The 12967-nt window shown below is 38.7% G+C and overlaps 1 protein-coding gene across 29 annotated transcripts in view; it reads left to right on the top strand.

The window, feature by feature from the left end:
- camk2g2 (calcium/calmodulin-dependent protein kinase (CaM kinase) II gamma 2) overlaps positions 1-12967 on the top strand; it is a 61934-nt gene that overhangs the window by 46302 nt on the left and 2665 nt on the right. For 2 of the 29 annotated variants that reach the window (XM_056760548.1, XM_056760553.1), the window contains 8 exons: positions 720-760; positions 3771-3848; positions 5407-5451; positions 5811-5865; positions 7355-7459; positions 11990-12065; positions 12377-12471; positions 12580-12828. In XM_056760548.1, the coding sequence (XP_056616526.1) occupies positions 720-760; positions 3771-3848; positions 5407-5451; positions 5811-5865; positions 7355-7459; positions 11990-12065; positions 12377-12471; positions 12580-12812 (728 nt within the window). In that variant the 3' untranslated portion in view covers positions 12813-12828. Of the gene's footprint in view, positions 1-719; positions 761-1555; positions 1589-3770; positions 3849-5406; positions 5452-5810; positions 5866-7354; positions 7460-11989; positions 12066-12376; positions 12472-12579; positions 12829-12967 lie in introns of all 29 variants that reach the window. The other 27 variants (XM_056760554.1, XM_056760562.1, XM_056760564.1 and 24 more) reach the window with 18 other exon arrangements.

Here is a 12967-nt window from a genome sequence, read left to right as displayed (position 1 = left end):
TGAGGACAGAATTTTCATTTTTGGGTGAACTATCACTTTAAGTTGAATTATGTGCCCAATAGCCAAACAGGTCAGTAAAGGCATGTAATGAATAAGCGGTTTGCTTTAGTTAAGTGAAGCAGACATGGACATTGGATTGTCAGTGCTGCATGGAGGATTATGCAGAAATAATGCCTTCAGTGATGACAGCAGGCCTAGAAGGAGATTTCACTACACAGCATGGACCCAGCATGATCAAATATTCTTCTATTTTTACTTGGTTTGGTTTGTTTATTTTGTTTGCCACATTTTTTCCTGTTTAATAACATTCTGATTGATTTATCTTTCTCCCCCTTTTGCATTCTTTCTTCTATCTGCTTTTAAAGGTAAGGGAATTTGAAGACCATTTCCAATCCGCACATTGATTTTGGTCTAATTTGTGTTGTTTTTGTGTGCACATGTGCTTTGATAGTTTGAGTAGTGGTTCTGTTGTCGGCTATCAGGGGCAAGGTTGTTCAAACTAACAGTGTCAATCATGTTCTGTTTTTCTTGGTGAAGGGACTGTTCACTTTATATGCTACCTTCATGTTGGTGTCTAGGTGGAAATCTGAATTGTATTTTTGAGTTGTCCTGTAATGTATTGGTTTCTTTACTAAGGAATAACAGTTTGTCAAAAGAACATTGTGATGAACTGCATGAGACGTTTGGTCAGTACTGATTGTTTTATTCTCATCTTTCAGCGTGCAAAAGTTTAATGGCCAAAAAGTCAGATGGCGTCAAGGTAAGCCTGAAAAAATATATTTTTACATATTTCTTTCTCACTGCAAGTTTTTGAATCTGCAACATACAGTATAATCTGTTTTTGCATCATAAGCAAATGCACAGTTTCTTCCCCAGTTGTTTTATGTTTCAGAGATTTTTAACTGTCTCATTTGTTTTCTCACTTTAAGGACACATTTTTGGATATAACTGACAGCCAAGTAACTACTAAAGCAACTAGTTAATATTTTACATAAACCAAAGACACAGAATTAGTTATAGCCACCTGAATCTGAATATATTTTTTTAAAGTCTTTAACATACAAATAGATTGCGTTAGAGGCACAGAGGTCTAACGTGCACAAAAAAATCTGCCGAATACATTAAATGTGAATAATATTACCCTATAAAGCTTTTGTTGCCCATACAAAGTGTTTACCATATTTAGACAGGTGTTTGCCCATTTGTTAGTCTGTTTAGATGAGTTTTCTTCATTCTGAGTCATGACTGCAATATGTTGAAGCAGAGACTCTCATTCAGCCCTGTACATGTCTCTGTGCATGCAGTGAAACAACAGCTTTTCACCAGAACCAAGCAACATTGAGTTTTTTCAGAATCATTCCTCACACTTATCATTGAATTTCAACAGTTTAACACTTCAGGTTTATGCTACTAAGCGCCTCTGTTACGTCACATGCAGCTTTGCGACTTCTTTATCTCTCGCTCTTTTTCATCTCTGTGCGATCTAAATAGCAGTTTTATTTTTTCTGTGTTCACTGGCCTGTTTCTATGCTTTCCTCTGTTTCACCCTGTTCAGAAAAGGAAGTCGAGCTCCAGTGTTTATTTGATGGTGAGACCTGTTCCACGTCTGACTCTCCCTCAACACTCTCTCGCTCTCTTTTCTATTGCTTGAGGTGCTTGAGAGTTTGTTTGGGTATTTTTTGTCGGGTTTTGTGACTCGGGATCATCAAACATGAGCAGACTCATACTCACCCGTTCAACATACATGCACATAGACAGCTCATTGCCTTGCAGTTCATCCTTCATTATCACTGCATCTCGGTGCTTTTATTGTTAGAAGGTCTGGGTTTTTGTTGAAGAGGTTGCTTCCACTCCCTCTCCACAAACGTTTACCTTGACCTAGGTTGGCCTGTCTTCTGCGAGCCCTTCATACACACTGTGAGCCAGTCCTTGAGCTCTATCCCTTCAGCTTGCACAGACAAGTTCAACTATAAACCTGAGCATTCTTCTTTAATTACTGACCTGCTCAAAGTTGATAAAGTGCTCTGCAGTAGGATGTTTAGATGCTGTTATGGCAGACTTTCTGAAGCAACAGACAAACAAGCCTTTCTTTCATTGGAACTCCTCTTTTTCCCACAGTCCCTAGTGCGGCAGGCAATTTCTGTTGCCGTGGCAATAGCTGCAGTGGCTGTGACATCAGACTTGGTCTAACAGCAAACGAAGAGCCCCTTGTCACAATGTTGACGGGGCTGTTTTAACATAAATTTACCCACTCTATCGTAGTTTTTCTGAGAGCGCTTCCAATAAAATAATTTTATATAATTACGTTAGTTGGTAGTGTAGGTTTACAATATTTAATAAACATCATTCGATGCATCTCTCATTTCTTGAGTTGCTCTTTCATCAAGTCAAGACACCCTTTATTTTTCCTTTGGCTGTCATATGTCCCAACCTCAAGTAGACCATGTCTTTCCGAGTGGAATAAAGGGGTGTTAGACCGTAAAAACCAGTCAAAGGGAGTTTTCCACATTCTATAACGCTGATCTAGACATCAAAAAATAAATGAAAAGGTGACTTTGCCACAAAATATTTATTTATCTACCATTTCAAAAGCTGATATAGTTCTTAAAAGCTTAAGATGTTTAAGTGATAGTTCACCCATAAATAGTTAATTCTTTACAGTCTTTTCATTTCAAACTTGTATGAGTTCAGCAGAATACAAAAGATAATTTGAAGAATGTTGTTAAGTGCCCCCCATTCACTTTTTTGTCCATACAATAGAAGTGAATGGTTTTAGGGTGAGCTATCACTTTGAGTGTATATCATTCTTTATAACATGCAAAATTGTATTTAGCATTTTTTTTACCTAATGTTACAGACCATTTTGGATGAGCATCTTTTGGCTGCTGTTCTGCTTCTGTTTGTTTGATCAATGTTTAAGTCCTTCCAAAAGAATTCTACACCGTTTGTCTAAAGAATCATCTACCTCTTTTAATCTTTTTTTGTACCCTGAGCTGTACCCTTTATTGATGCATAGAGTCTGTACATTAACTGCTCACTAAAGAACTTCACTGCATGCACTAGTGGACTATCAGGGTCTTGTAGCTTAAGCATCGTCTCCCTGACAGTAATATTCGTCTCTCATTGTTACTGTGCCAGCAGAATATTATATTTAATATTCCATTAAACGCTAAACAATTTACTGTAGGCTACCAAAAAATGATGTTTGTCGGTACTTGAGAAACTTGTGTGTCACCCTACAAAGACATATTTAAGTATTTAGACATTATACTGTTGTATTCAAGCTGATTATTAACATTTTGAACATTTTACTGAAGTATTCACTTGTCACTAGTTTTGCTTTACAAAGAGTGGAGCATTGGAGTAGAGTACTGTAACAAACAATAAATAATAAGATAATCCGTATTATTTTTATTTTATTCAAGCAGTATTGTGTTTTATAGGTGTGTAAGCAGAACTGTACCTCCACAACCATTAATATTTTAAATCTGTAAGAATCACACAAACAAAGCCCACATCTGTACAGTTAAATGTTTTTCATTCATTGAGCTTAAACCGCTGATGCCATAAAAATTTATCATTAAAAGTGCATTTATGACACATCACAGGCATCAGATTTTACCTGTTAGCTAATTCACCCAATACAGGTCCCCTTTTATTCTGTTGTATGGTCTCCCGACGTGTCAAGTGTGTGCTGAGGCCTATCGGTTCTTGAACTGCACTGAACAAAAGTCATTTTGTGTTGTCATTGTTTTTTCGTTTTGCCTCAGCCACAGACAAACAACAACAAAAACAGTGTAGTAAGCAGCAGCACCAAAGACAGCAGCATATCATCCACTGCACCAATGGTACCTCATCTTTTATTTCTTTTGTCATTTCTATTCTCATAGTGTTTTCTTCTGAAGTCTTTTGGTTTTTGAAAGGCTTTAGCGGTTTCAAGTCCCACACTTGTTGTTTTGACTTCCACAACCCATCAATCCGCATACATGAAGATGTGTGAATTACTCATAGTTTTGATGAGTGGAACTAAAAAACATCTGGTCTGTGCCTGTGGACTTCTCTCTGCGTCCTATTTTACCCGAGCCAGCTCGAATAGTTTTGTTTTAAGTATGTGGCCATATTAAGAAACATTATTGTCTGTTACCTATTTCCTCCCTGAGGTTTCTTCTCTTATGCCATTATAATGCATATAAACCATGGTTATGTGCCCATATCTCAATCTCACAGTCGAGTCTCCAAGGGTAAAACAGGATCAATTTACGTCAAAGCAGAATGGTTTCACTTGTTCTGAAGATGCAGTCCCTACCTCAGCATTATAGGTTTCTAACGTGGCTGATGAATGTCTGTCAATGGTATTGCTCAGAGACGGGATGATATATCACATAAAGATTCAATAAGCAAATGTGAACACACACACCCAGTCAAGTTATAATTAATGTTATTCAGTCTTTGGAGCCTTTTAATACTTTTTTACATTTTAATGCTTCAGAGCAGTTTGCCTAATGTAGCATTTCGAGTAAATGCCACAGACAGTGTTCTGTACTGATAAGATGCTGTGTCATTGACCAGTACGCACATCCTGCCACATTAAGCTCACGGACCTTTAAGTTGCGCCGTCTGACAGGTGATGATGGGGGATTGTGGGAAACGCAATGAAGGGAATGAAATTGTAATTGGCTCTCAGCATGTAGGGACTGCATCTTCGAATCTGTGTTGACAGTGTGCTTATTAGAGGGTGTTGTGGCGGAAATAAAGTAGAGGAGAGTGTGCAAGGGCGTGCGTGTTGCGTATATGTGGGTGTGTTAGGTGGGATCAATGCTTTGTGTTTTCAGGAGAAATAACATTGTGGCATTGAAAGCTACTTGTCTGTGCAGTGCTAATCATGTATGTGATGTTTGTTTGCTGTTGGTGACTGGGGTTGGTCTTGGAGAGAGACTAAATAACTACTTTATTACTACTACCGCTTTAGTTTCTGTAGTTAACCACTTGAGTCCTTTCTGTGTATCGCTTTAGAGTCTTGTGTTTGTATAAATTTTAATTGTAGAGGTATAACAGCGATTAAAAACTCATCCCACCCGTGATAAAACAACATGTCAATTGTATTTTTGCAGACACATTTTTTTACACCAATGCATTAATATTAAAAATATTTGTTTTTTTCGACCGGAAGATTTTTTTTTGTTGTTTTTGACGGGAATATAGCTCTTATATAACCTATATGAACTATATTTCTCAAAGTGCCTCATATGCTTTTTTTGTATGATCAGTGATGTAAAAAAATATTCTTCTTTCTATTCTGTCGATATGACAGTAGTATAGTCTCCTCATGCCAGCTGTGAGGTTTTAGTGCCCCCTTACCCGTTTTACCATAGCTCTGCATTGTAAACTCTCTCCTACCTCCTCCAGGAATCACAGACCACTGTCGTGCACAATCCAGCCAATGGCATCAAGGTAAGCTGCCTCATTTAGCTCTAGCACTGATCCAGAAATTTTGGACAACTACATTAACACTGCAACCCAAAACCTTAACAGTAAATGTATCACTTAAATGAATTGGGCTTGCATTTTGGTGGATTGACTGGTTTGTGCAGGGTTTGCTGTGTGTCTGTGTGAAAATCTATTTTTCTGTAAGGAGTCTGTGGATGAGGGTTCATTGGGTATATCCATGCTTGCGAGTGATTCTCTTTGTGTGTGTATCTTTTGATTGTTTCTTGCTGGTGCTGTCTGCATACCTGTTTCTATCCTTTCCTCACTCTTTCAACCAACTTCATACCACCAACCCTCCATCTTGCCCTCTTTTCTCATGACAGGGCTCTACAGAGAGCTGCAACACCACAGAAGAGGAGGACATGAAAGGTAGGAAAGGTAGACTATCAACTCAATGTACTATGCATGTCTTTTTTTTTATATAGTGGTGCTTTAAATTAAACTCTGGCAAATGTGAACAGGGTGTGTGTGTGTTGTTGGTTCATACAGTACAAGTAAATATTACTCAAACATGGTTATTCAACGTAGTGCTGGTCCATGTGTTAAAGGCCTAGTTTACTCTTGAGATTTAAAGGGACAGTTCACCCAAAAATCTAAATTCTGTCATCATTTACTCGCTCAAGTCAACTTCTTTGTTCTGATGAACACAGAAAAAAATATTTGGAAGAATGCTCTTAACCAAACAGTTCTTGGCCACCATTGACTATCATAGTAGAAAACCTTTTTTCTTTCTATTTTTCAAAATAAGATATTTTGTAGAATGTTGGACTGCAAACAGTTTTGGGGCACTTTTGATTACCATCATTTTTTCTACTATTGTACTCAAATGACCCTTGAGTCCTGTTGCGATATCCGACAAGCTTTCGTATCAGGCATGCGCTCCCAGTGTAAATGTGTGCACTCTCTGGGGAAATAGTGAAGAGCTCCTGGAAAAATGAGACACTGGTTTCAGACAGAAAGGTCTGCAATATGCAGCTCTGTTTTGAGGAGAGTGTTGTGAAAGCCAGAGTTCACATGACACTGATGAATTCCACAGTTTTGTATTTGTATAATGAATGTCTACAATATCCGAGAGAATATTTTGGTTTTACAGCACTGACCTTTTAAGAAACAAATACCCGTGCTGAGAACGGGCTTTAGTGTTACCCTCCGTCAGGGCCGTGTTATTTAGAAGAGTCACATGGTGATTCATTACAGCACAGCAATTTTACCTTAATTGTGTTCATTGTGTTTTTTTTTAATCGGTGGGGTAAATAACTGCTGGTTAGGTACTGAATCTTACCTTTTATGGCTGTTTGATAATGGAAGCTTGCCCTACAACCATAGATCAATTGCTGATGAAGCTTCTAGATGAGGAATAAGGGGTCAAGTAGAGCTCTAGATTACATTTCAGTATTAGTCTCGGTTCTAAGCCTGATGGTCATAAACACTTCGTAGCAAATTTGCCGCGCCATTGTAATCCTAGATATTGGTATTCATTCAATAACTTTTATATTGTTTTAGGATGGTAAAATGTACCTGCTATGTATAGACATAATCCATACGTTCATTTATTGCTGCAGCGGGTCTGTAAGGGTTAAACCTCACAGTCTCTCCTCTCATGTTTGTGGAGGGGCCCAAAGATCACACATTCTGTACTAGGGTGTGAATATGTTGCAGACAAGGAAGTGTCCTTAGCTTTTTCGAAAGTATCAGGAAAAAACTACAGTTTTTTACCATACTTACTAAACTAAATTGAGCGGTTCGAGTGGGTTTTTCTAGACTTTTGCAATAGTTGACAATAGTTGATTCAAATAATTGAAGTGGTATAACTCACCACAACAAATGTCACATCTTTTTTTCCTCCCACCCTAATTATCTGTGTCAGCATCGGTGGGCGGGGATAGCAATGACAGTGCAGTGGTCAGCCAATGCAGTGCCTCTGAGGAGCCAACTCCTCAGACTGAGACTCCTCCCCCTTGCCCACCTCTCAGTAAGTTAACTGATTCAGCAGCTACCGGTCATCTGACCCTTAACCCTATCAGCTGTTTCTACCCCCTTGTCAAATCTCTACATGTTTTCCTACTATTCCCACTGGTAACTTGGATATCACCGTTCTACGCTTGCACTAGTACTGTATGTCGACTGAGCTGGACTCATTGGACATCTACATTGTTGAATTCTATAATCATTGGTGTCAATATTAAAGGGGGATTATTATATTATTTTTCCCTTATTCTAAATTGACCATTTTTAATGCTATCGTACACAGCAACCTCTTTGTAAAGCCTGTGTGGTATTGTATCATTTGTAAAGAAATCAACAATGTGTTCTTGTAGCTTTTGGTGTTTCTCTAGTTCAGCGGGTGGGGCATTGCGTTAGCATCACAAAGGTTATGGGTTAGGTTATGTGTAGCTTGAATGAACTTTGGATCAAAGCACCTGTCAAAAATGTATAAATGTAAATTGCATAAATGTTAAGATCAGACTTTCAAATACTTCATTGTATAATATATATTTGTGGTGCATAGAAATAATAATATCTGTCCAGGTTTCCTCCATTACCCTATAATGAAGGACCCAAGGTGAAGATGTATTCTATCTGGTGTTGTGATAGTTCAACTAAAATGAAAATTCTGTCATCATTTACTCACCCTCTTGTCCTTTCAAACCTGTATGGCTTTTTTTCTTTCAAAGAACACAAAAGAAGATATTTTAAAGGTTGGTAATCAAACCGCACTGACCCCCATTCACTTCTTTGTATGGACACAAAACCAATGCAAGTGAATGGGGGGCAGTTAACACCATTCTTCAAAATATCTTTTGTGTTCTGCGGAAGAAAGAATGTCATACAGGTTTGAAAGGACAAGAGGGTGAGTAAACGATGACAGAATTTTCATTTTTGGGTCAACCTCTACTTTTAGTGTTGTTTATGAGTTTTGTTGCAATAAATGGTCTTTTGGACTCGAGTTGAAGTTTGACGTCTGATACAATGGAGATAAAAGAGAATTGTATATGAAAACTCAAAGATCACTGCAGATTTGATTTGGCGTGCTATGATCGCGTAATGTGCCTACTAGTTTTTAGGGCCATCAGAGGTTATCATTGGTGGTGCTTAAAAACAGACTGCATGTCACATGATCAGTTGTAATCTATCACACTTAGCACCCATTAATGCTCAGAAGAACACTCCGATTGTTACTTCACCTGATTTTGCTCCGATCCCCTCCCACCCCACCATATTTGCCCTTTAGTCATGTACTTCGACACCTCTGACATGGAAAGAATTGCGCTGACCTTCTCAGGCAAAGTGACCTTTTCATTTATTTATCTGCGCGACACTGAATACTCTGAGTGTGATAGATGAGCAGGGACCCCGTCCTGGTACCTCACGCTGAAAACATCTCTTAACACACACAGACACACTGCCAATTTCTGTCCAGTTGGCCCACTGCTTTTGATCCAAACATCCTTCTAGCTTTTCTTGTGAACTTCATTAACACCGCTACTGCATTTGCCACTGTAACACATAGATTACTGCCACAGTCATAATTCAGACCTGTGAATGTAGCACCTCTGCCTGTGTGCGTGATCCGTGATGAGATGACACTGCTCAGGCCACTGATCTAGATTGCTGCAGGTCTCGGTTTTAGAAAGCTCATGAGAGTGTGATGTTACTACCATCTGCTGGTTGTTTTATATACATAAGCCTCAGCAAGCAGTCTGTATTGGTATTATGCAGTATTGTTTAAAGGGATATTTCACCAGCAAATCAAAATTTCAACATGTTTTACTCACCCTCAAGGCATCCTGACTGAATATGACTTTCTTCTTGAAGAATAATGCAGTTGGAGTTAAAATACCCTGTATCATTTTACTTCCAAGCGGTAGAATGAGAGTTAATGGCCGTCAGAAGTGCATCCATCGATCAAAGAACTGTGCGACACGGCAATGTGGTCTTAACAAAGGTATTCTGAAGCGAATCGATGCGTTCGTTTAAGAGAAATAGCAAAATAGAGAGCGCTATTAACATTGATGTCTAACTTCCGTTATCCCTCGACTGCACGTGAACATTAGGCTGTTTTTTCTGGCAAATGAGGGTGACAAAAGCTCCCAGGTAGAGGATGCGGTGGCATCCTATTGGAACAAAAAATGGAAAGTCATAATCAGTCAGGATGCCCTGAGAGTGAGTAAATATGGTACAATTTTTATTTGCCGGTAAAATATCCCTTTAAGCATAATGTAATCCTGATGCTTTGCATACATTCTCATCTCTACTGATATGTGGCTTGTCTCTGTTATTTGTGTCTGTTTTCTGAGAGACATGTTCTGTGTATTACATTTCTGTAGTTTCGCAGTCGCTTGTTTAATATAGTATAATATGGTTCAAATGCATAAAGGTTCCAACAGTCATGGAAAACATCAAGGAAATATAAATGCCTTTAATGGAATGGAAATTATTAAATTAAATGAAAAATTATCAACTCTTAAAATGTCATGCAGGAATTTCTAGTAAATGTGCATTTTTCTGTTTTGTTTTTTATCCACTTTATAAAACATGTCAAACTTGCTTTGCAATCAAGCACAACTGTTAATGGAGACAGTTGTTCACCAATGAATATAATAATTTGAAGGTATATCCCAAAAATGACAATTTTGTCAATTGTTTCAACTCATGTCATTCAAAATCTGTATATGAAGATATTTTGAGAAATGTATCTGTGGTTTTGTGTCCAGACAGTGGAAGTCAATATGTTAATGCTACCAACATTCTTCGAAATATCTTTTTTTGAGTTCTGAAAAACGGCCTTGGAATGACATAAGAGTGTGAAAATTATGACATTAATCTAATTTTGTTATCACAGAGATCCTAAAACATGCATTGATTTTCATTGGACAGCAAGTGTTGGAACCTTTATTAATTGACTGCTTCACTTACTTGTGTTTTGCTGTGGTCTAGCATGTCTGTGTGCTTAGTTGCCATTTGTTTATTTGTGCCGTTGTCTTGCAGCCGACACGTCACTTGATATTAAGCATGTTGCTTGGAGCAGTTCAGGTCAGAACTCCTGCCCTGACTTAGAGCCTGCTGTACCTGCTCCGTCCTCCACAACACCAGGGGACAGCAGTGTGCACGGGCAGCCCTGTAAGTGTTAGAGACACAAGCGTGATTTTTTTTATTTTTTTTCTCCCACCAGTTAAGCGCAAACCACGCCCCCGCCGCCATGACTCATGTATCTACTGATTTCATTGGTCAACTCCGTTAATACTGTAATATGTATAAATGAAAAAATAGGGTGCTTCTAATATTATCTTTAAATTTAAAATAGACAAGTAATGTTCATATGCAATGAATGCATGTATAAAAATAAAAGCCGTATGGTGGATACACACCACTAAATCGCGAACCCTGTCTGCTGGTATCTGATCAGGAATGACAGGTCAATTGAACTTCTCCAGTGGTGCAGAGGGTTAAACGTGTAACATCTTTGGTTGCTTTGATATTAGTGACCTGGATTCGAAACTCCCTTGCCCTAAAGGCACTTATTTTTAATAAAATTTTACCAATATTTGAAAAGTGGCTAACAAGTATTAAATTATAAAGTGTAGGGTAAGGTTATGGGGATAGGTAGGTTTATTATTATTTTTATAAAAAAAATTCTTTCACCTATTGTAGCATATAGTGCATCGCACCACTGCCTTATTTAAATAACTGTTGTGTGTTTAAATGTTGGACCATGTCAGTTAAAACGGTGATACACTAGTGAAAAACCATGGGCGAACTGTCTGTTATGAAGTAGCAGGATGTCTTATTTGTACTCTTACAGAACTGGTTGAATTAGTTTGGCACATATTGTTTATGCAGGTGAATCAAACCTGTACCACACAAATGGCCAATCAGCGCTATAATGTAGCTGACCAATGAAATCGAAGCAGAGTGCGGAGTGGCGTTAACTTTGCGCTCAACCGGTTTGTGGGGGGAAAAAATCATGCAGGATGCGTGTGCAGTGATGGTTATTTTTGTAAATTGAAGTCCTGACCATGCGTTACATTCCCTGTGAGTCCAAGTCCAAGCAGGGTCCAGCACACTGTAATGGCCCTCCCTTGCAAAACACACTCATCCCTAGGGAATATGAACTGGTGCCACTCGTTGATTTGTGTTTATTGAATTTGAGATATTTTAAAGCAGCAAAAGATCTCATCCACTTTCCTCTGCTTGTTAAATAAGGGCATGGCTTCAAAATATTGGAGAAATTTAGATTAAAAATTTAACGCAAACAAAAGCAGTGTAATAGGCTTGCAAGACTGAGATAAAGTCAGAACCTAAAACTTACCAGACAGTCCCCATCCAACTAAGACAGATCCTATTGCTGAATCATCTCGTCACAGATGATATCCTGAGCTCATTGAGAGCTTTCATAAACTATCTATCTACGAGCATAAAGTTGGTTTGTGGTTTTCAAATAATGCTTGTGGACCATGCTTAAATGTGTCTCTGTGCTTCCTTCCATCTCCCCAAACACCAGCACGAAAGCAGGAGATCATTAAAATCACAGAGCAACTGATTGAGGCCATCAACAATGGAGACTTCGAAGCCTACACGTAAGTAATGGTTTAATAGCCATACTCACCACAGATTAAACCGATTCCATTTGTTTTTTTCTTGGATAAATATATATTTTTTGAGCCATAAACTAGTTTCAAAGTAATGCTGTTAGACGATGATGTCTAACAAATAGTTTCGAGTTTCATTTTAGTCAAATAAATATTTTACTTTCTTAGTCTAATAACTTGCAGTAACTCTATAATTAATTCCACATTCGATCAGACAGACTGATTCGTTGGCATATCAGAAACCATTTGCAGTATGTTCTTGAACTTGTGTTGTCCTCTCTGAACCTCTTCCGTTACAGGAGGATCTGTGACCCTGGCCTCACTTCTTTTGAACCAGAAGCACTTGGAAACCTGGTGGAGGGCATGGACTTCCATAAGTTCTACTTTGAGAATTGTAAGCCTCATGCTTGAGAATAGAACGAGGGAAAAGAACAATATGTTACAGCAACCTTTTATACTTCTACATTGTGAATGTATTAACGTCTATGATGTTTCTGTGCAGTGCTGAGTAAGAACAGTAAGCCGTTGCATACAACTATTCTGAACCCTCACGTGCACCTGATCGGAGAGGATGCCGCCTGCATCGCCTATATCCGACTGACGCAGTACATGGACGGTCAGGGGCGCCCACGCAGCTGCCAATCAGAGGAGACCCGCGTGTGGCACCGTAGAGATGCCAAGTGGCTCAATATCCACTTCCACTGCTCTGGAGCGCCCGCCGCACCGCTACAGTGAAGCACACAGGGCAGAGGTACACATCCACTGTTACTGAAGTACACTTGAATTGTTGAACAGATTTAATTGCTCCCTCGGAGTACAATGTTAATGAGTTCTTCTTAAAACACCAGTGTGATGCCCATGTGTTTTCTGTTCTACATCCAAACTTTGGT

This window comes from Triplophysa dalaica, chromosome 11, assembly GCF_015846415.1.
Source record: "Triplophysa dalaica isolate WHDGS20190420 chromosome 11, ASM1584641v1, whole genome shotgun sequence".
NCBI classification, from domain to species: domain Eukaryota; kingdom Metazoa; phylum Chordata; class Actinopteri; order Cypriniformes; family Nemacheilidae; genus Triplophysa; species Triplophysa dalaica.
Note: the sequence above shows the minus strand (reverse complement) of the source record. Positions and strands in the feature narration are given on the sequence as shown.